The sequence below is a fragment of the Aquarana catesbeiana genome, linkage group LG05 (assembly GCF_042186555.1).
Source record: "Aquarana catesbeiana isolate 2022-GZ linkage group LG05, ASM4218655v1, whole genome shotgun sequence".
Lineage (NCBI taxonomy): Eukaryota > Metazoa > Chordata > Amphibia > Anura > Ranidae > Aquarana > Aquarana catesbeiana.
Window position 1 is genome coordinate 560,207,722 of NC_133328.1, and position 23,057 is coordinate 560,230,778.

General features: G+C 41.3%; 1 protein-coding gene across 3 annotated transcripts in view; it reads right to left on the bottom strand.

Annotated features, from left to right (window-relative positions):
* MMP16 (matrix metallopeptidase 16) overlaps nucleotides 1–23,057 on the bottom strand; it is a 325,636-nt gene that overhangs the window by 74,132 nt on the left and 228,447 nt on the right. For all 3 annotated transcript variants that reach the window (XM_073631917.1, XM_073631916.1, XM_073631919.1), the window contains 2 exons: nucleotides 15,612–15,773; nucleotides 9,092–9,312 (listed from right to left, as the gene is read on the bottom strand). In XM_073631917.1, the coding sequence (XP_073488018.1) occupies nucleotides 9,092–9,312; nucleotides 15,612–15,773 (383 nt within the window). The remainder of the gene's footprint in view (nucleotides 1–9,091; nucleotides 9,313–15,611; nucleotides 15,774–23,057) is intronic.

Genomic DNA, 23,057 nt, shown 5'->3' on the forward strand with positions numbered 1-23,057 from the left:
GTCATGGTTTTGCTGGACTATATAAACCCGCCCTGAACTAACCTCCAGTGCTTCAGTATTCCTCTGCTAGCCCTTGTCCCTGCCAGTACCTGCTCTTGTTCCAGCCTGTTCCTGTTTGTTCCTGAACCCCGTTTGTGTATCCTGACCTTGAACCCTGTTTCCTGTTCCCTGTTACCTGCTCCTTGGTCTGCTTCATTATTCCTGGTTTCTGTTCCCTTGTCGCTTTGGCCCATGCCTTATATTTTGCATGTTGGTTTCCTTGCTTGTGTATTATATTAGTTAGATAGATAGTTAGGTGGGTTTGGGGGTTTGCTGTGTTTTCACCATTTTCTTGTTTTTGGTTTGCTGCCTTGTTTTCACGTGTATCGTTATTATAATAAATATACTTTCTTTATTTACTCGTTTGTCCCTGATTCCTTGGTGCAGCCCAGCGATCTGATCCCCTGCATTGGATGTTGTGTATAACATCCCCTGACAATTGCACTGCAGTATCAGCGGTTAAATGTGTTTCCTGCAGACAGAGCAGTCCGGGCCCACTCCCTTCCAATGTCGATAGGACCGTAGCTCTCTTAATTGGATCCCCCAGGCCCCGGACATTTCATGAGGTTATACTAAAATTCCTTTCTTGCATAATAAAATAACAAAAAATAAATCAACACTAAAAACCAGGAAAAAACTGAATAGAAAAATAATCAACCTAACAAACTTGCTCACACCTCTCCATCCCAAGTGATCTTTCCAAACTATAAATTTTTCCTCACTCCATATCTTTCCCCTCTCATTATTTGTACCTTCCAACATATTAGTATTTGTGATGTGCCCTTCTTGGTCCTCACCCTATACCTAACCCCGTGACCCAGCGCCTCCCTCCCGTCCAACCCTCCCTTATCCCCCCACCTAAGCCCGTCAGGGCCAACCCTAAGGGCTTCAACTGTGACCTTACCATTTACTTTTTCACCTCTACTTATAAACATTCAAACCAAAAGAGTGCCTCCCCTCCTCCACTCTCTCCATATTGAGCAAACAATCTTATTTCCATGATATTTCAGTGGTACTTCAGTGATATTACAATAATGGTGAAAATAATAGTAGTAATCACGCCAAAAAAAAAAAAAAAAAAAGGGGGGGGGGGCCACCAAGCCCAAAAAGGTACAATAAACCACAACCAAGCCACCACCCTCACCCCTTCCCCCCATATAATCAAATAGTTCCAAGCTCAAGATCCTCTATAGGTCCTTCTTGTTTTCCTCCAGCCATTTCTCCACTTCAGATGGTGAGTTAAAGAATAGAGTTCCGCCCAATGCTGTCACCCACAAGTGGGCTGGGTACAGCAAAGCATACACAATCTTGTGCTTCTGTAGAGTTCGCTTAATTGGTATGAATTCAGCTCTACGCTTCTGGAGATCTGGCGAAAAATCCAGATACAATGAGACCCTAACCCCATTATACCTAATGTCCCCCATTTCTCTGGCCTTCTGTAATAGGATCACTTTGTCATTATAATTAACAAGTTTCAAGAGTAGTGGCCTATTATACTCGCCCGTCTGGCCCTAAAAGGGACTCGGTGGGCTCTTTCGATTGCAAATAGTGATGTAAAAGTGGAGTCCCCAAATATTTCCCCAAACCACCCCTCAAGGAAAGCTATGGGATTGGGACCCTCACTCCTCTCTGGTAGGCCTATCAGTCTCATGTTGTTTCTACGACTTCTATTTTCCATTTCATCGAGTTTAGCTGCCTGTGAGATCATTTGTTCCTGCAACCCCTTGATTTCTCGTTTTAATGGATATAAATTATCCTCAACTGTGCTTAGTCTCTTTTCTAAGGCAGTAGTCCTTTCCACGGTCCTACCCAATACCTGACTCAGAGAGTAGTTCCTCTTTAATACTTTTTAGCTGGCTATCAAGACTGATAATTGAGTCTTTACAGGCATTGACGGCATAGAGTACATCCCTCAATGTAGGTTCCTTGTCCTCCAAGATAGGACCGACTGCAGAGGCCCCCCAAGTCCTGCAGACTTTGTTGTTACAGTTCCTGATTTTCCTCCCCCTGTACCTTTAGTACTCACAGTTTTGTTGCTGGATGGGGTGGTAGGGTTTGAGGATATCTGGCCATGCCCCTGGCTCCATCCTTCAGATGCGGATCCCGCCTGAGTTTTGGCTTGTACTGCTGCCTGTTGGTGACCCACCCTTGACGGGCAATAGAGCAGTTGTATGGGCAAAACGTTCCAGTTTTTCTGCTGCGGCTGCAGCTGACGCTTGGTTCGCTTCCTCCTTCTCTTTTGCGGAATGTGTCAAATAGGTCCCATTTTGGGGTGGCTGCTCATCAGGTGCTCGTTTTTTAGACATGCTGGGATTAGGTCGTTAAATTTAGGCAAGGACTGTTGAGGTCTATTATCATAAAAATGGGGGGTTTTGAGTCACCTGGCAGGTCTCCCCACTCTTCCTGCAGTACTCGCACCACCCTCACCTCTCTCTCCGTGTCCCCCGAGCAGTGTGCTTTCTCACTAACAAGCCATGCTCGTTCTTGCGAGAACACGGGCGGGTTCACAAACGGCTCTGTACACAGCCCGGCTTCAGCATCACGTCAGCTTCAGCACGCCATCCAGCCCAGGGGAGACAGGGAAAGCAGCAGGGAGTGTGGCTCCAGGACCCCGCACAGCCCGGCACGGCACAAGACCCTCCACAGAGCGGCAAGGAGGAGACGGGCTGCCCCCCAAGCAAGCCCCTCAGCGGTCTCCAAAACGCCAGGTACGGCAAGCATTCAGTGCAGGGATAGAGAGCGGAGGAGAAACACCCTGTGCTCACACTCACACTCCCTCCTCCATCCGTGTTGACTCCTCTCTAAATGAAGTGTTTATGGTTGTGGCCAAAAAGCTCAATTTTGGTCTCATCACTCCAAATTAATTTGTGTCAGAAGGTTTGAGGCTTGTCTCTGTGCTGTTTGGCGTATTGTAAATGGGATACTTTGTGGCATTTGCATAGTAATGGCTTTCTTCTGGCGACTCGATCATGCAGCCCATCTTTCTTCAAGTGCCTCCTTATTGTGCATCTTGAAACAGCCACACCACATGTGTTCAGAGAGTCTTGTATTTCACCTGAAGTTATTTGTGGGTTTTTCTTTGCATCCCGAACAATTTTCCTGGCAGTTGTGGCAGAAATTTTAGTTGGTTTCAACAGAACCCCTCATTTTCCATTTCTTGATTAGAGTTTGAACACTGCTGATTGGCATTCTCAATTCCTTGGATATCTTTTTTTATCCCTTTCCTGTTTAATACAGTTCAACTTTTCCCCCAGATCCTTTGACAATTCTTTTGCTTTCCCCATGACTCTGAATCCAGAAACGTCAGTGCAGCACTGGATGAAAGATGGAAGGGTTTGTCAGGAGTCCAGAAACTTGTTGACCTTTTATACACACACTATATACAAGAAAACAGATCACAGGTGAGGATGGTTACTTTTAATAGCCATTCAAACCCCTTTGTGTCAACTTGTGTGCATGTTATTAGGCCAAAATCACCAGGGTGATCAGGGTAATTTGGGTAGTTTCTGTTGTCATTACGATTTAAAAAGAGTAAACACAGTTGATTGATAATAAATGGCTTCAGCCAAACACTATGAGTGAAAGAAATGTTTTTGTGCTATCATTCATATTCTCAGAAAAATAGCCAAGAAATCCTAAAATTCTGCCAGGGTATGTAAACTTATGAGCACAACTGTATGTTGTAACTGTATACACATACATACACACACACGAATATCCCATAAAGAATATATGCAATGTAGTGAAAACAAATAAAGTGCAAAATGATAAATATTAAAAGTAAAATATATCATATAAGTTCATATAGAGTCCTTATAAAATGATTAATACTGAAACCAACATGCTAGTCCATTTTAAAATGGTGAAAACTAATGTGTAAATTAGACGGTCTCTTCAAAAACATCCATCTCTGCCTCTTAGCAAATTCCTGTGCTTCCTTCACCGGTTGTGCCCTCACCTTATGTCCTATAAAACCGCGCCATTGTAAATGGTTATTCCTCTGGAACTCTCCTCTTAGTAATTTTCCTTCCTTATTGATGCTGCTTGTGAACTCCAGTCATAGCGATAACATGTAAAGCAATCAGACCTTGCAATAGTGCTTTATCCTTTCATTTAAAATGTATTCAAACTGTACAACACATATGCACTCACATTTAAAATACTTAAAACAGGCATGTGTATATTGCATATACAGCTGGTGCTAGGACGATTGTCTCACCTGTAAACCGGTTCTGCAGCTCCGGCCGTCGATGCTATCTCTGCCCGTTACACTCTGTTTATCCCTTCCTTGTTCCATGTTCGTCAGCCTCTCAGGTCCCTCCTACTAATTTAGTCACGCCTCGTGACATCCTTGGCAAGATGTCAGGAGAGTGACAAAACTATATATATTATATATATATATATATATATATATATATATATATATATATATATATATATATATATATATATATATATATAGCGCTGCACTTATTTGTTTATATCTGTCTCCAAATGGCAGCAACTCTCAGACCTTCATAATAACAACCATGCACACCTGTGCACTCACATGGGCTGCAGGCGTACAGCAAAATCCGGACACAGAATTTAAGGTTCCATCCCACCTAAGACTCTTTGGGACCTTCAAACTCCAGGCCCCAATCCGGGATTACAAAGTCTAGAGAAAGCCTAAAGCCCAGCTTTGTCTGCTAATAAGAAACACCCTGGCGCTTTGCAATGAGCCTAGGGAGAGGATCAGTGCAACTTCCTTTTTAAAGTGACGTTCCGCTTTAAGCACCAATTGACAGGACTGCACCAGGAGGTGCAAGCTGTGAATCACCGACTGTTTTCACTTGAGAAGCCAGCCAATTACATTCCTGCACACAGGATCCCTGGACTAGTAAACACTATGGGCTGCATTTTCACAGATTCATTAATAATGATAAATTAAAAAATGTGGAATTTACATTATATACCTCTCTTATGTTTAGACAATCACTGAATCAGTGATTTCATCACTAGTCATTAAGAAGAGAAGGATATTAGCAATCATCAAATTTAGCAAACTGAGCATACATCTGAATGGGATGAACCTCAGAATGAATATTATTAGAATAATTCACAAGGTGTACTGTATTCTCAGTCGAAAATGTGAAATGTTTATTGTTGGCTTGGGTGTACATTTATTATTATTGCTCTGTTTTCAATTCATGGTAATTTTTTCTTTTACTAGGGCTCTTGCAAGTGTAAGTTGATGTTCCATACTGTTCTATGTAACATATTTTATGCATTTTCATTGCAGTGCTGTGAATGTTTGCTAGCTTTAATTTACTTCCTTAGGGGATGTGCCTCACGAATCTGGAAATTCAGTTAGACTCTTGCAAATATGCCAAAAGGGAAGGAGCTCATTGCTGAGAACATCAAATTTTAAAACGATTTCTCCAGAAAAATACTCACAAGACTATTTACCCTTTAAGGAAAGACATTTAATTTCTCTACAAAAGGGAAAAATATACTTTGTTTAATTTGCTTGATTTTCCAGCAGAAACGCCATACATCCTCCACAGAACTGGTGAAATATTCAACCCGGACCAGTGATAGCTGACATTTTAAAGTAGTTTAAACTGTGTTATGTAAAAAAAAAACTTTTTATAAATTTACAATACAATAACTGACGATTTTTATATAGCTAGATAAGAGTATTCTAGGACAAAGACATCCAAAGCCAAGGGAACATTACATGTTGTGTTTGAATGGCTGACCTCCAATAAGATGATATCCATTGGTGTTGGTACTAAAGTACCTAACCTAGGACGTGCCACTGATCAACCAATTAATAGTATCTACAGTTCACTACTTCAGCGAGACTATAAGTCTGTTATGTCATTTAGGGTGCACCCAAATTCTCTGGCAAAAAGGTTCATGAATATCCTGAAACCTAAACACATCCCTGTCTTCAAAAGGTGGAGAAGTCTCCCGCTGCTAAAGAAATTGGGAGTTTCTTGAGCACAACTGGCTTAAGACAAAGTAAGGACTTAGGCATAACACCTATATGACCCCATCCTCAAACCACCATCACTATATGCTTGCAGCAGTCTATTAACCTATTGCAAGGATATTAAAGCAATAACACATATATAATTTCATCTAAAAAATCTCACCCTTATACCCTTATAGACTGTAAACTCTGTTCTTTATTCTTCTCTTACACCCTCATAGTTTGCAAACTACTTGGTGCAGTGCATTAAAAAAATCCTTTGGTGCGTTTTCACATGTAAAATGTTCTGCATTAATAGCACATTGCATGAATAATGCAGAGATTTAAATGAAGCCTAACAGATTGTAACTCTGTAATTCCTACTTTCTTAATCCCTCCCTATTACTCCAATAAAGGGTAACGCTCTTCTACTTTCTTTATATTTATACTCCCTTATAACCTAAAAGAATTAATTTCTTCCACCTTCTCCATGCTCCGTTATACCCTGAAAGGTTTTAATTTAATCTACTTTCTTTTTACTCCCTTATACCCTAGTATGTCTTAAGTTAATATACTTTCTATATCATCTCTTATAAACAAAAAAGTTGTATGTATCTAGGATCTTTATCATATTACAGAGAGAACAGTACTTCCCTGCTGACCAAAAGCCTCCTCAGGACTAATGATGATAGAAAGCCAAAATGCCAAACTACCAATGTGTTTAGTGACATGTAACTAGGAAGTCTGCTTGTCTGTGCCAAGCCCGATCTTTAGTCATAGATGTTTATTCTGGTCACTACTATTTTTCTATAATTTGGAAGGTAGGTCTCCATATGATCTCCACCTTAGCAAATTACTATAGAATTTTTCTATAGTGGGATACTTGGTGTGGCCCTGCTCTCGGTGTCTGGTTATCAATAGCTGAAGACAGACTATGGGCAGGTTTCCTGGATCTTTTAGGGCTGTTAGCAATGTTCTACAAAAAAATCCCTGAGCATGAAAAGAGAAGAATGAGAGGTGTGTGGATAAGACTATTTGTACACTTTTTTTATGGCAAGAAAGTTTTGCTGAATACGATAAAACAATCCAATGTACATACATTGAGAAACAAACTTTCAGACAGACCTCAAAAAGTTTGAGGAGTATTTGCACTCTAACCTCCTCTAAATTGCTAACAGCAGACTTCTGTTTTTTAAGATTTGGGGAGGAGGGAGCAGATTCTACCCTGCTCCTCCTGCTTCTCAATAACTGGAGAAATAAGGGAGCATAACTTGTGTTCCTTCCTGCTCCCTCCCCCTTTGGCTTTCACTATTACCGCTACTAAAAGTGACACTTGATAAGCAATGACTGCCATGGGTGGGACTACCTCGGGTTCCAGGCAAGTACGTAGGTCACCATGTTGCTTTTAGGGATCATACTGTCATTTATGGGATAGCTTCTTATGTCATGTTACAATTCTAAAGCCCAGGTTGTGCAAGTAAAAACCTCTTAACGTGACTCAGGCCAATTCTCTTGCTAGTCCATCTAACAGTAGAAACAAAAATTGATGCTGGATAGCCGCACTCCAAATATTCACCTTTATTTTGTAAAAAGTAGAAATCAAAGCATCATATGTAGATACAGACCAACTGCACAGCTAACGCGTTTCACACCATATGGTGCTTAATCATAGCTAGAGTGCCACACACACAGAGATAGATTTTATATATATATATATATATACATACACATATACACACACACACCTCTAAGCAATCTAGACAAATGGGAAAAACATGTAGAACGTTATCTGTCAAATCAAATTCAACATATATCAACATGTAAAAAGGAGAAACACAAGCATGACTGACAAAAATATAACATGTAATATTAAATATGTTTTTTTATATATATTTGATAAAAAATGCATGCACTGACACCTGCAGTGAAGAGGGAAACAACATTTACCTCTTACCAATTCACAAGTGTGAGTGCATGCTGCTCAAAGTGTCTCCTCGGTTTCATTTTATTATATCATCACTCCTTTATTGTATTTTTATTTCTATTACATTTTTATCTTTTCTTTATTATATTCTCCCATTTTTTCATCTGTTTTTTCATATAATTCCCTCACACCCCCTATCGCATTGCTAAAACTAAACTGCATGTGACCAATGAGATTAGATGTGCATATATATGTCTCCCGATATAGGTCTATGAAATCAAACCAAATGACATAAACATGTCTAAATAGTAAAAGGATCACTTTCATGGAAGCATCGGGAGAAACATGTAAAAAACACACACATAAACGCATCAGTGTGTCCCCATGGAAAAACAGAACTACTGAGAAAATTTCATGGTACAAAGTAAACGTGCCGCAAGCCTTCTCCTTTTTACATGTTGATATATGTTGAATTCCCTGTAAGGGGTTTTTTACCTGTTCAATGGTTAATCTACAGGTTTGATGTTCACAGGTTTTTTTCGATTTGACAAATAACGTTCTACATGTTTTTCCCATTTGTCTAGATTGCTTAGAGGTGTGTGTGTGTGTGTATATATATATATATCTCTGTGTGTATGTGTGGTACTCTAGCTATGATTAAGCACCATATGGTGTGAAACGCGTTAGCTGTGCAGTTGGTCTGTATCTACGTATGATGCTTTGATTTCTACTTTTTACAAAATAAAGGTGAATATTTGGAGTGCGTCCAGCATCAATTTTTGTTTCTATGTCTCTGTTGCAAACAGAGCCGGCACTCAACTTGATTGTGGAGACAGCTGATCCTAGGAGAGGTAATTGCCTTGGAGCCATGAACTCCCCCATCTAACATGTGTTAACAAGTACATGTGTTTTTTTTTCATATTGGTAAGAAAATAATTCCAGTCCATGGGGAAAGCAAGGATAAAGGAAGTGGAAGTGAGATTAGATAAAAATGGGTTATTAGGAGTTTAAAGCTGCTATCTAGGGATTGCTAGACAGCCAGAACATAAGGGAGTGAGCAAAAAAAATAAGTTTACAACAGTCTCTATGCATAGGGATTGTTAGATGAGATAGGAAGAGGACTAGCATGGCTGAACCAAAAGTAGTCACAGTGTTACATATCAAAATCTTACCTTAAATACAAACATCTCCCGCCGCAAAATAGCCAGGGTATTAAAATTCCCATCGCAGATATTAGGCTTGACTCCTGGATAAGATGGCCGGTCTCCTCCAGTAGGAGGCCTGGGAGGTCTTGGTTGTCTATCATTCTTGCGTGGATCTGCTGGTGGGTTAGGCCTGTGTGGTGGCACTGTAGGAAGAGGTTTTGTTGGTGTTGGGATCTTTTCAGGTGGACCTAGGCAGGGATGGATAATACAGTTGAATCAGAATTCTACACTATTGGTTTATGGCTAATGACAAATATTCTAAGCAGCCAGAAAGCAGTAAAAGTATTAAAAGAAAAAAGAAAAAATACTTCTGTCTTGTGTATGATTTTTGGGCTTCATACAGATTAATAGCATTGTATAGACAGTAGTTCTTCGCTTTTTAGTTTTTTTTTTATACATACATTTTTACATATGAAGATTTTAGCTAGAACATACATGAGTTTTAACAGCAAGAGGAAATTAGCTTTTGCGGTGTTTGACTATGCTATATTATATTATTATGTTTGATTTTTTTTATCTGGTCTCACCTTGAATACTATATATATTTAATTTAGGGGGTGACAACAGCCTAGAAATGTCTTGGTCACATTTTATTTGTATATAGATCCATTTTGTAACCATTGCACATTTACAAATGTACTCCTAAAAAAGTTCAGGCGCTGTATGGAGAACCAACATATGGCAGTCTGTGTAATGTTAGCCCTCTGCAGCTAGAGGGGAACCAAAGCAAAAGGGATGGTGTTGTGCAAAGGAACAACCAATACAAGATTCCTCCTAATCCAGTGCAGGGGGGTAATGGCTACAAACCACTTGAGGCATACCTCAGAAAAGTCATAAAAATGTCTATGACATGGTTTGTGATAAAAAGATTTATTGTAAAATTCAAGTCAAAAGGATTCCAAGAATGGAAAGGGTTAAAATATGGGTGACATATTTTTATATATATATAAAAAAACATTACAAATGTTTAATATATATAAAAAACACATGCACTGACACCTGCAATGAAGAGGGAAATAACATTTACCTCTTACCAATGCATAAGTGTGAGTGCATGCTGCTCAGGCATATCAAGGCCGGTGCTGGGGGTGACCAAAGGGCGCCTACACACCTTTTGGTTGCCCCCAACACTGGGTTTTCAGGTTACCTCTGTCCCAAATTAATATATTTTCTCCCCATTCCTGTATTGGTGAGATTCATTACTGGGACAAGGAGGAAGAGAAAAATCTCCCAACTAGGGATACAGTGGATGAAGCCCTCTGTCAACACTGACAAGAACAAGATTTTTGCATTTGCATACATTTCTCTTTTTGACAATTGGAGAGATTTACCATCTTGGTAACACTTGTCAATAGCATAGGAAGTGAGTGCACCCACTACCCTATCGTAAACCGAATACTTTTGGCTGCATGTGTAGACACTCCAAAATGTTATGCAAAGCCTTCCCAGAAGAGTGGAGCCATATAGTGTATTTTTTCTTTTTTTAGAGCCCTTTCACACTGGGGCAGCTTGCAGGCGCTATTGCGCTAATAATAGCGCCTGCAAACCGACCCGAAAGTGCCGCTGCTTGCATTCCAGTGTGAAAGCCCCGAGGGCTTTCACACTGGAGCGATGCGCTGGCAGGATGGTAAAAAAAGTCCTGCCAGCAGCATCTTTGGAGCGGTGAAGGAGCGGTGTGTATACCGCTCCTTTACCGCTCCTGCCCATTGAAATCAATGGGACGGCGCGGCTATACCGCCGGCAAAGCGCCTCTGCAGAGGCGCTTTGCGGTGGTGTTTAACCCTTTCTCGGCCGCTAGCGGCGTTTTACCGCCGACGCCGCCCCCCGCCCCAGCGTGAATGGACTCTAAAAGAGTCATGTGGGCAGTGGACAGGACTTAATATATGACATAATGATATATGATATAACTAAGTTAGACTGGCAATTACCACCAGTTTAAGTTGATTTCACTTATCAAGTAAGTAAATGATGCCCTATTTAAAAAAAGCAAAAAAATAAATACATTTTAAAAAAGTATAGCGAAATCATTTAAATATAAATGATGAAAAAACAAATCCAGAACAAATATATAAAATACACCTCATTTGCAAAGCGCTTTATGAGTTTTAATAGGGATTTTTATGCTGCTCTGGCATATAGGGGTATTAGAAGATGAAATGCTGATTTTTGTGAATTTATATAATTGTCTAAGTAATCAAACAACCAACTATACCGTGCTATAAGGATACATTTGAAATCTGTAGTTAAAATCTAATATTAGTAATAATCTTAATAATAATCTGTATTTAATTTCAAGAAATTAGAATATTAGCAGCAAATTCCTCTTTAAACTCCTACACCAGTTATAAATATATGGGTCAGCTCTACGCTTGCCAACAACCCAATCACAGATTGCAATCTTACTGCACCATTCTCAACTTGGAATCAAAAGTTTATGCAAAGTAATAAGTGACCTGTCAGCAATAAAAGATGACAGCAGCCATTTTTCCAAATGTGTAGATGCCAAACATTTAAAAATGATTCTCATGCATGCGATTCCCAAGAAATTGGTTTACTCATCAAAAAAATGAACGTGAAAGAATGCAGAGTTTTATATAACTCAGAATAAAAAAGCAATGTAAGTTATGACACTGGAACAGGCTACAAAAAATTGGTGTGTTTTCAGTAAATTATAATCATACCTTTATTAAGCAAAAGCACATTTTAATCTCCCACTCGTCCCCATTTACTGCCAAACAAAACGCATATCCAGCCATTTCCCCACGGATCATGGACCAAGTCCAAAAATTTGAGTTTCAACAGTCAACACAGCTCATCAATGGCTCTCAGTGACTTCGTTCAAGGCAGTGAAACATTGACAAGTAACACTTCTCTAGCACAGAAACAGAGTTTGTCTCTTGAACATTGGCATTGCATTGCTTAGTACACTAACGCTATTTTGTAGCAGTTCATATTTCACCAGCATTTTAAAGTGAGAAAATTACTTTGAGACTAACGGGTTTGATGGCTTATTCATACAAAAAAATAAGCTTTTCAAAACGTAGAATATCTCCCAGGGAATAAAGGGCTAATGGTTACTAAAATTATGGAATTCAAACAGAAGTTCAGCAACAAGTAAGGTCAGTGAGTGCAAATCCCACACAGGGAATATTAAAACGATGATGGTTTAAAATGTTTACCATAATGTATATAAAAAGCCAAAAAACTTTTATCGGTTTTGAAAAGAGTAGGGTTAAAACCCCTTACTTTTTTCTGTGTCCAATTGGGTGGTGTCTATTCTCTTGCGGTTTCATAAAGACATAAGGAAATTGGGGGAAATCTCCCCAACATGAGAAAAATCCTCTTATGCAGCGTACACACGAGCGGACTTTTCGGCCAGACTGGTCCGATGAATCCGGCGGACAATCCGACCATGTGTGGGCTGCATTGGGCTTCCGACGGACCTTTACGGTTGGAAATCCGACGGACTTTAGATTTGAAACCTGCTTCAAATCTTTACGTCGTAACCCCGCCGGACTCAGTTCCTAATGGAAAGCCCGTTCGTCTGTATGCTGGTCCCACGGACCAGATACGACACAAGGGCAGGGTACTATATCTCGCGCGGCGAGGGGGGGAGGCGACGATGTCCCTTACGTCTGGTATGGATTTTAAGGGGAACCCCCTACAACATCACCCAATGACCATGCACCCTTATGACGTCACAGTCCCAGCATGCCCCGGGACTGTGATGTCATAAGGGGGCGGGGTCACCGCCTATATAAGTCATTGCGGAGCGCTCACACAGCATTATAGCAGGAGAGAGCGTCTTGTCAACATCAGAAGAAGAGAAGAGGGAAGAAGAAGATGCAGAAGTCCGGTCCACTGCTAGCAAAAGAGTCGCAGAAGATAGCGGAGGAGCCGGCAGAGGAACTGGACACCGGGAGAAGAGACCAGAGAGCGGGAGAAGAACCGGACACCGGGAGAAAAGGCCGGAGAGAGCGGCAAAGTCGGAAGAAGACCCCTGAAGTCAGAAGAAGACCCCTGGAGCGGTCTAATAAACTACTTTAAAAACCTGTGTAGTGTGTTTTTTTATTGACACTTTTTCCCTAGGTGAATGGGTAGGGGTGCGATGTACCCCATACTCAATCACATAATGTGGGGGGCTGGGATATGGGGGCCCCCTTATTAAAGGGGGCTCCTGGATTCCGATAAACCCCCCCGCCCGCAGACCCCGACAACCAACGGCCAGGGTTGTCGGGAAGAGGCCCTTGTCCTCATCAACATGGGGACAAGGTGCCGTGGGGTGGGGGGCCGCAGGGCGCACCCCTTCCCCAAAGCACCCGCCCCCCATGTTGAGGGCATGCGGCCTGGTACGGTTCGGGGGGGGCTCGCTCGTCCCCACCCCCTTTCCTGACCGGCCAGGCTGCGTGCTCGAATAGGGGTCTGGTATGGATTTTGGGGGGACCCCACGCTGTTTTTTCGGCATAGGGGGTTCCCCTTAAAATCCATACCAGACCTAAGGGCCTGGGATGCCCCGCGACGGGGCTTGCAAGGTGTCAATCTCGCCGATAAAAGGGGCGATATTGACTTCCTTTTATAGTCCCGTCATACTCGAGTCAGGTTCAAAATGAACAGACTTGTTTGTGTGTGGGCAAGTCCTTTCATTCGGAAAGTCCGTCGTAACTCTGTCAGGAAGACCGGTGGACACAGTCTGCCGGAAAGTCCGGTCGTGTGTAGGCAAGTCCGTTCGTAAAAAAAAAAGTCCGTCGGAAGTCTGTCAAAAGTCCGTCGGAAGTCTGTCAAAAGTCCGTCGGAAGTCTGTCAAAAGTCCGTCGGAAGTCTGTCAAAAGTCCGTCGGAAAGTCCGCCCGTGTGTACGCCCCATTAGACAGTTGATACACTAACAAGTTTCCATTTTTTGCATGGAAACTCCGCTTCACGTTAGCCAATGTTTCCATGCACATTATGGCCTTTTTCAGGAGTTTAGCGGCATCTGCTCTTACAACCAGAAAAAAAAACCCCCACCAACCTGGCGTTTTTGAGCAGGAAAGACACTTAAGTGCTCAAAAACACGCAAAAAAGCTCAAAAAAGCGTGAAACCACAAAAAAGCGCAGAAACACACAAAGAAAAAAAAAAGGAAAAATGAGCTGAGGGGAGGGTGGTGAAAAAAACACTTATGCTCAAAAAAGCTCAAATAAGCTCAATAGAAACGTGCAAAAGGGCACAAAAAAGCACAAGCTTCTTCAAACTTTTGGGAAATAAAACAGAAATAAAAGCTCAAATGCATGTAAAAGCAGATTTTTTTTTTAAGCTGTAGTGTGCATGAGCCCTTAGTCTGTCTAAGGCAATCCTAAATTGCCAGTGTATCATAGGTCCAGGGTATTACAAATGTAATGGAAATGTAAGGAGGGCAGATATAAAAAAAAGGCCTTGTGCTGATGGGAAAAAGCAGCATGCTTTCACATGCAATTCAGTTTGAAATGCTTCTTAGATTGTTCAGAATCATTTGACCTGCAGTTAATCTCCTATTGACCTGCACAAGTCTTCCAAACTGCGTCAAACTGATTTAAACTGCTTTTGCATCCCTATTAACTTGTATGGGAAAAGAAGCAGTTCTTACAACATAACAAAGCCCATAGGCCACTCACAGGCCATAATGCTGGTTTAAGACATAAGCAAGCAGTTCAGTACAGTGGATCACCACTACTTTCTACTACAAGTTTTAGCCATAACATTTAACGCAATTTCGCACTGGTGTTGGTAAGTAATATTTTTCACTTTTTGGATGTTAAATCTCCACCAAGCCAAATTAACACCTTGGCACTGGCTACCGCAGGCCTTTTAAGGGGTTTTTTTATGCTGGGAGGCGCAGCTTATGGCCACGTGATTGGAAAAAAACTTTGTGAGCCGCCAATCACTGTGTCGGAAGTGTGCCGCTGAGAGGCCGCATATTTGCATGTGCTCTGCGTCAACTGGCTCATGAGTAAAACTGGAGAGATTCGACAATCATTTATTTTAATGCAACCAAGTATATTTGAGATCACCAGACGATAGATGATAAAACGAATTTAGAATCATAAGGGATTATTTGATTAGGGGGGTGTGTCAAACCAGGTACTGTGCTATGTGAATAAAAGTGCTTCCGGGGGGGGGGGCTTCAGTGAAAAACAAAATTTGGGCTGCATATATGTTACATTGAAAATTTTTCCCCATCATAAGAAATGGAACATTTACAGTATATAGTCATAACGCTGATCCAGATGGAGGAATCTGCATAATGAAAGTATCTAGTAGATGGATTATATCAAAACATGTGTTCCAACAAGGTGAAATAATAGACCCTGGCATTTACTAGTGCTAGAGTACAGTATTAACTCATCTCTGGCCCAGTCTAACCTTCAAGAAACCACACAACACACATGTTATGCTCAGTGGATAAGACTAGCACAAATCAGACAGTAATGGAAGCTAAAAGGTTTATTTATTACATACATATTTTATTACATACCATATATTTTCTGAATTCCCTGTAAGTCATCTGTAGGTAGCTTGAAATTGTCTGTCTCCATGTACTGATAAAACGGTGCCATGATAGCGGTTGGATCGTTGGAGTGCTCCAATCCCAACGCGTGACCCAATTCATGTACAGCAACCAGAAATAGGTCATTTCCTGAGGAAAAAAATAAATGAAAACTTTTGTCAAAGAATGTAATCAATAATGTAATTACACACTCATGAACCATTCAAATCTACTTAATTAGTTTAAGAGAAGGCTCGGTACAGTTGGGGGGGAACAATTTCTCTTGTAATTGCATAAAAGGCTAGCAGGTGTTAAAGATCATTTCACATTATTGTCACCAATTGTTTACATTATTAGGATAATCTAACGCAAAGCAGTCATGTCAAAGCGATCACTCTTTCATTTATGACAGGTGCTACTTACATTCCCTGTTGTGTGTTTTTGTACACCAGTCACCACCGTTAACTTGGCATAAATGGCAGACAATACACAATATAACCTTATAAGCACATCAATAAAACATCTAATATTACCATCTAGTTTTAGCGTTATGCCATGTGATTTTAAAGAATTCCAACTCTTTAATTATATGCTAATATGTCATCAAAAGCAGAAAGTCAGATTTTTTGGGATATGAAGCCAAACTTAGATTTTCCCGATCTCACATTCTGACACTACCATGTTGGTTTGCCCCTCTACTCTCCAACCAAAACATCTTATTGAGATCAGTCTTCATTCATCTTGCTATCCTTTGAATTCTGGACTTCTACTGCTGTTTCCCCAAGGCTGCGATCCTCAGCCACATGCTTCCATTACCACATTACTGCTGTAAGACAAATCACACATTCTGATGACCCTTCACCTGCAGGGGAGAAAGGGAGAGGATCTGTTCGTAGAATCTTTCTATCCATCTCTCTATAGCATGTGTTGCCCATGAGCCGAATCTGTCCTTCCATGACATTTCATGTGGCCCTCACACCTCTCCTGCAGCTACGGTAATCCCCTCTTTTTTGCCCCCATCTTGTTTCAGCAGTCAGCAGCAGACAACAGAACTCCTCCACCAGATCCTTCATCTCTCTGTGCTGCCACAGCACACCCTTGCCCCTTGCCCCCCGCCTCCCCTGGTCTCAGCATTCAGAAGACTCTGGCAGCTGACTCCAGCCCTCCTCTGGTCCTCCGCCAGACCCAGCACATTCTGCTTCCTGGCAGCAACACAAGGTAAGGGGGTGCACTGTGATGCAAGGGTGGGTAGGGGCTCTTGAATTGAAATGGTGGGGGGCTCTTGACATCTGATGCAAGGGGGATGGGGTGCTCTGGACATCTAGTCCTACAACTACAACTGGCCCTTTAAAGGCAATCATAATGCTGATGTGCATGATTATCCCCTGATCTACAGTATCTAACTAGCTACGGTGTCATCCATCTATCATAGATGGAGAAGACTTGGGAATAACACAAGACCCAATTCAACACTCAAACACTGCATTCCAGAACCTTACAAAACACAAACCCACATGTGCAAAACTCCTTGATGAAAGAAATAGGAAGTCTCACTTATAGCGAAAGGTTAGAAAAACTGTGCTTATTTAGTTTGGAACAGAAGATATATTTTTCTTAATATGCAGACATATATCCAAAGTGAATATAAAATAGTTACCAAATAAACCTTTTATTCAAAGAACCATAAAAAGAACAATTGGACATCAGTAGTGTTATGAATATAAGATTTTACCATCAGTACAGGAAGGGGCTCTTTCAGAATGTTTAAAGCAGATCTTTTCTCAAATGTTAGAATAAATCTATGTTGACAGTTTTGCTGACATAAGGTAGATTAACCATAATAGAAGGTCTGAAAATGTGTACTTGTCCTGGAGAAAATGCTGCTCCAGGCTCCCTGCAGCAGAGTTTGCTCATGTGTTCTTTGCTGAAATGGGGCAATTCTCATTTGCAGCAGAGACTGTGTGACAAAATAACCTATTCCTAAAGACGCGTGGCTAGCACTAAAAGGGAGTGACAATTTCTGAAAGAAAGGAAAAGTAGCACTAAAGCCACAAAGTAAATGTCACAGTTACACTTGTAATGACCAGTTAAGGTTAGGACCAATGCTTGCTTCATGATATGTATGAATAAGTTTGAATCTGCTGGCTGTCAGCTTGCCCTACAATTCTTCCCAAAAATTCCGGTCAGGAAGCGCAAATCCCCCTCTTCAGGACTACATAATTCCAAGCACCACTGCACATGTGCATCCTATCCAGCCTCAGTTGGCATGCTGGTACAGACAAAATGGACTTGGCATCTCTCCTAGGACCATGCAAGAAAGGACTCCTCCACTGGACCATGAAAGGCAATGGAACCCTCCGAGAAGAAGAAACCTACAGCAGGGATCTGTGAACCAGATATTTCTGAAAGATCACTTTTAACCACTTTAATACCGGGCACTTTAATCCCTTCCTGCCCAGGCCAATTTTCAGCTTTCAGCGCTGTCGCACTTTGAATGACAATTGGGCAGTCGTGCAACACTGTACCCAAACTAAATTTTTATCATTTTGTTCATACAACTAGAGCTTTCTTTTGGCGGTATTTATTCACCACTGGGTTTTTCATTTTTTGCTAAACAAAAAAAATAAAAAACCAAACTTGTTTTTCCTTGTTTTGATTATAACATTTTGCAAATAATTGTGCTTCATAAATTTAGGCCAAAATGTATTCTGCTACATTGATTTGGTGAAAATAACCCAAATCTGTGTATATTTATGGTTCAATATTTTTTCTGAAAAGAATATTTTTCATAACAATACAAGTAACAAATAGCTGAGTTTACGACACAGATGAGAACAATAAATGAGAACAATACCTGTCTACAGTTTTATCAAGTAGAACATAAGTCTGCTGCAGAGGATCAAGTACAAAGTCTGTTCACAATAGATTAAAATGGTGAAAAGAAAAACTATGTCTGGATTGTAACCCGTTGTGTCATTTAACAGGATACGTTTCTGGGGTCTGTGTGCATTTAATTCCAGTGCGGTCTCTTGTGGAATCATGATGGAAATAATTGATGGGCAGAATGGTGCCACCGTAGCCAGGGTTGTCATAGTGAATGGTATTTCCCATAGGAACCTCTGCTGGATGCATGCAGTTAATATGAGCAGTGTTTATGGACCAGATCCAGGGCATCTGCTGCAGAGGGAGCTTGCATTTTTTCCAGTGTCTAGTAATGTTAAGTCTGGCAGCCAGGAGGATATGTGTTACTGTCGGACAGATGGTGCGAAGGATTCTATTGTCAGATTCAGTAAGGCTAACTCAGGTGATGGGGATATTTGGGCGTTACGTCACCCTTGAGATAATTCAAAATATCTCTTACCAGTAAGTGTGGAGGGCCGGGCATTTCCAAAGGATATGTAAGATGTCACCTGTTTGACCGCAGTTTCTTCAACATAGGTTTGTAGAATGTTGCCAGCTTAGCAGGGGTTAAATACCATGATCGACTCACCCGGGACACATTATTAAGGAGGCCCTGATGGTCCCTGCTATATGAGTCCCACGCTGGCAGAGACCATCATGGCCTCCTTAATAATGCCCTTTTGCATTACATAACAGAATATCTTAATAAATGCTTGTAGCTCCCTCAAATGCCAGTGCCCATAGTTGGTAGGCAAGAGGCTAGCATTCAGTCCCCTCCAAAAGCCGTTGTCCCGGATGAGTCTATCACAAATATCATCTGAGAGAAATTTTTAGCGTTTGTTCCCATAAAGCAGCTTGTAGATTTATGTGTATGCTGGAGGGCAGTGGTTCACTGATGATCAGTAAATGTGGCATTCAAGTCTGTCTCCCACTGTAGAAAGGGTTTGGATTTTACAAAGGTCTTTGAGCTGAAGGTAGAGAGTTGGTGTTGGTGAGGAAGCGCCACACCAAGTCGGGTATGGCATATGAGGGGTTAGCTAGTTTGGATAGGCAATATTTCAGCCGGAGGTAGATGAACAGTGTGGTGGGCTGTAGTTGGAATTCCTGTTGGATGTTAGCAAAGGGTTTGATAGAGGAGTCGCTAAAAAGGTCTTGGACATTGAAAATACCGTGGAGGCACTATTCCTTTAAAGATATGTCAGGAATCTTAAGAGTGAGAGTTTCTAAAGGGATAGGTGGAGAGATTTGCTGTGAGGGAGGGCACTGGACCACCAATAGTGCGCGCCAAGCTGCCATTGAAGCCGCCATAGGGGGAGAGATAGCTGATGGTGATGGAGGGCCATAAGGAGTGCCTAAAAGCCACATTTTTTTGTAATTCTTTTATTATGGCCAAGCATCTCAGTTACAGGTCAAGTCATCTATTATCACCAAGCTGAACAAAGGTACCAAAAGGCAGACACCAGATACCAAAAACATACAAGACCTGTGAATACATTTGCTGACAGTTTAGGAATAGCTTTGTATATACTATAACATCTATCATCAACAAATCCAAGGGGCCCGAAGGCCCATAAGTACTCATATCAAAAATCAAACAGTGAACTTACACCTAATGAAATAGAATAAATCTAGGGATAAAAGAAAGCAGGTAGATATGCTAGCGTTTCTAAATTTGTGCATCAAATATTCATCTGCGGATATTATCTCATAATACATATCTCCCGAGAAGACTGCCAATCTTCATATTTGCCGTTACAGTGGCCAAGTAGCAAGAGTATAGTAGAAAATAAAGGAAGAAAGAGGTGGTGGGGTGGTGGAATCCAAACAAAACAAGGCAAATGGGTCACTCTCCCGGAAGGTAAACAGAAGCCCAAGTAAGAAAATGTGGGCAGCCACCAGGTCTAGCTCAGTAAGGACTCGGAACGGGCGACCTCTTGCATGTAAGCTTCCATACAAGTGTAGTATCTGCAGGGCCTCCACTTGTCTCTAAATTGTTCTTCTGTATTATGTAGTGAAGCTGTCAGTTCCTCCATACGGTTAATGTAGTTAATTTTGGAGTACCACAGGACCCTGGTTGGGACTGTCTCCACAATGCAGTGACACGGGCCCTTGCCGCATTGAGGATTTGCACAGTAAGAGGTTTCTTGTACTTCCGAAGAGGTCTTTCTTTTAGGTGTAAAAAGACATGCAACCGGATTACCTTTCAAATCTACTGAGGTCAAATGTTCAATAGTGATTGTCACCTCCTCCCAAAAAGGTCTCAAAATGGGGCAGGACTAAAAAAAATGTAAATATCGTACCGCCCTCCACATTACATTGCCAACATACCTTGGGGGAAGCCCTATCCATCTTGTGGAGTATGTAGTGTACTCTATACCATCGGGATAGGATTTTGTACCTGACTTCCTGATATTGGTTCGCTATGGGGGATTTGCGAGCTAAGAGGAGAATTCTTTCCATCTGTCCTGGTGTAAACCGAATATCTAAGTCAACGTCCCACTGGCGAACAAAGGTCGGGTCGGTTCATCAGCAAGGGCTGTCAAATAGCCATACAGCAGAGACAACGTGTGCCCCAATCTTACACAGGGAATGAAAGGGAGTGAAATCATGTGGGTTAATGGGCTGTTTCAATTTCCCTAGAAGGGCCAGCCACTGCACACTTCTGCTAATAAGTCCGGGAATTAAGTCAGGATTTCCTATAACAGGAGTCATAGGGGAGGGTAATTGGTGAGAGACCCGTAGTGTGGAAGGTCGACATAACCACTGCAAGAATAGCACCAATCGGGGGATGATCCCACATGTCCTCTGGGGATAAGAAAGTGAGCTATGGCGATGTCAAGAGAGGAATGCAAGCGTCCTCAACCTTCATCACCACCCACTGCTTGAACTCTGCATTGCAATGCCAATTCACGACCCTCAAAGAGTGCACCACCCTATAATATTTGGAGGTCACCCCCTTTCGCCTTAGGAAGAGATAATAAGTGCATTTTTATCCTCTGAGATTTATGGGGCCAAATGAAGTCCCTAAAAATCGCTTGAAGCCATTTAAAAAAATGCCAAAGGGACATGGATTGGCATAGCTTGGCATATATACAAAATCCTCAGGTGAACAGTCATTTTTAAGGCATTACAACGCCCAAACCAAGTCAAGGTCAGAATATGCCAATGTTGGAGTTCCAAGCCACATTTTTAGATTTTTTTTCTGGAACTTAAGTAGACTTATCTGGCCCCATCTGGTACAAGGTATGGGCCGTAGCCATTCCCTTAATTGTGTGAGAAGAGTGGCATTGTAATAATCTTTAACATCCACATATCCTGCTCCCCCCCACTGATCTATGCTTGTTTAGTCTGCGGTGAGCGCAGCAGGGTTTTTTATTGAACCACACATATGATTTCGAAATGGGGAGTGGTAGTGTTCTGAATAAGTACAATAGTTGAGGAAGCACTAGAATTTTAAATGCTGCTAATCTGCCCGACCAGGAAAATTCATGTTTTTGGAGGGAACAAAGTCCTTTTTGCCTTTTGGCTAGAAATGGGAGAAAGTTTATGTGGAATACGTTTTTCACAGATTTAGTCAGTTGGATACCTAGATATGAGATGCTCATTTCTGCCCAGGTGAAGGGGAATTGTTGCTGTAAGAGAGTTCTAGTGACACCATCTAGGTGGAGGTCGAGAATAGTTGATTTGGACTTGTTTACCTTGTAGTACGACACTCTACTAAACCATTGTAGTGTCTTGTATATTTCATTCAGTGTTGAGGTCAGATTAATTATCATTAACACCATATCATTGGCAAACAAGCTAATCTTGTGTGTTAATTTACCAATTTGTAAGCCTGAGATAAGGGAGATTGGAAATCAATGGTGACAGAGGACACCCCTGTCTAGTACCATTAGTGATTTGGAAAGGTTGTGATAACATGTTGGAGGTGTATACTCTAGCTGAGGGGGATGTGTAGAGCGCTATTATTGCCGAGATAATATTACCTTAACCACTTGACAACTGGGCACTTAAACCCCCCTCGTGACCAGACCAATTTTCAGCTTTCAGCGCTCTCACACTTTGAATGACAATTACTCAGTCATACAATACTGTACCCAAATGAATTTTTTGTCCTTTTTTTCATACAAATAGAGCTTTATTTTGGTGGTATTTGATCACCTCTGGGTTTTTTATTTTTTGCGCTATAAATGAAAAAAGACCGAAAATTTTGAAAAAAAAAGCATTTTTCTTTGTTTCTGTGATAAAATTTTGCAAATTAGTATTATTTTTCTTCATAAATTTTGGTCACAATTTATACTGCTACATATCTTTGGTAAAAATAACCCAAATTAGTGGATATTATTTGGTCTTTGTGAAAGTTATAGAGTCTACAAGATGTGGTGCAAATCATAAAAAATTGATCACACCTGACGTACTGGTGGCCTATCTCATTTCTTGCGACCCAAACAAGCCAGGAAAGTACAAATACTCCCCAAATGACCTTTTTTTTGAAAGTAGACATTCCAAGGTATTTAGTAAGAGGCGTGGGGA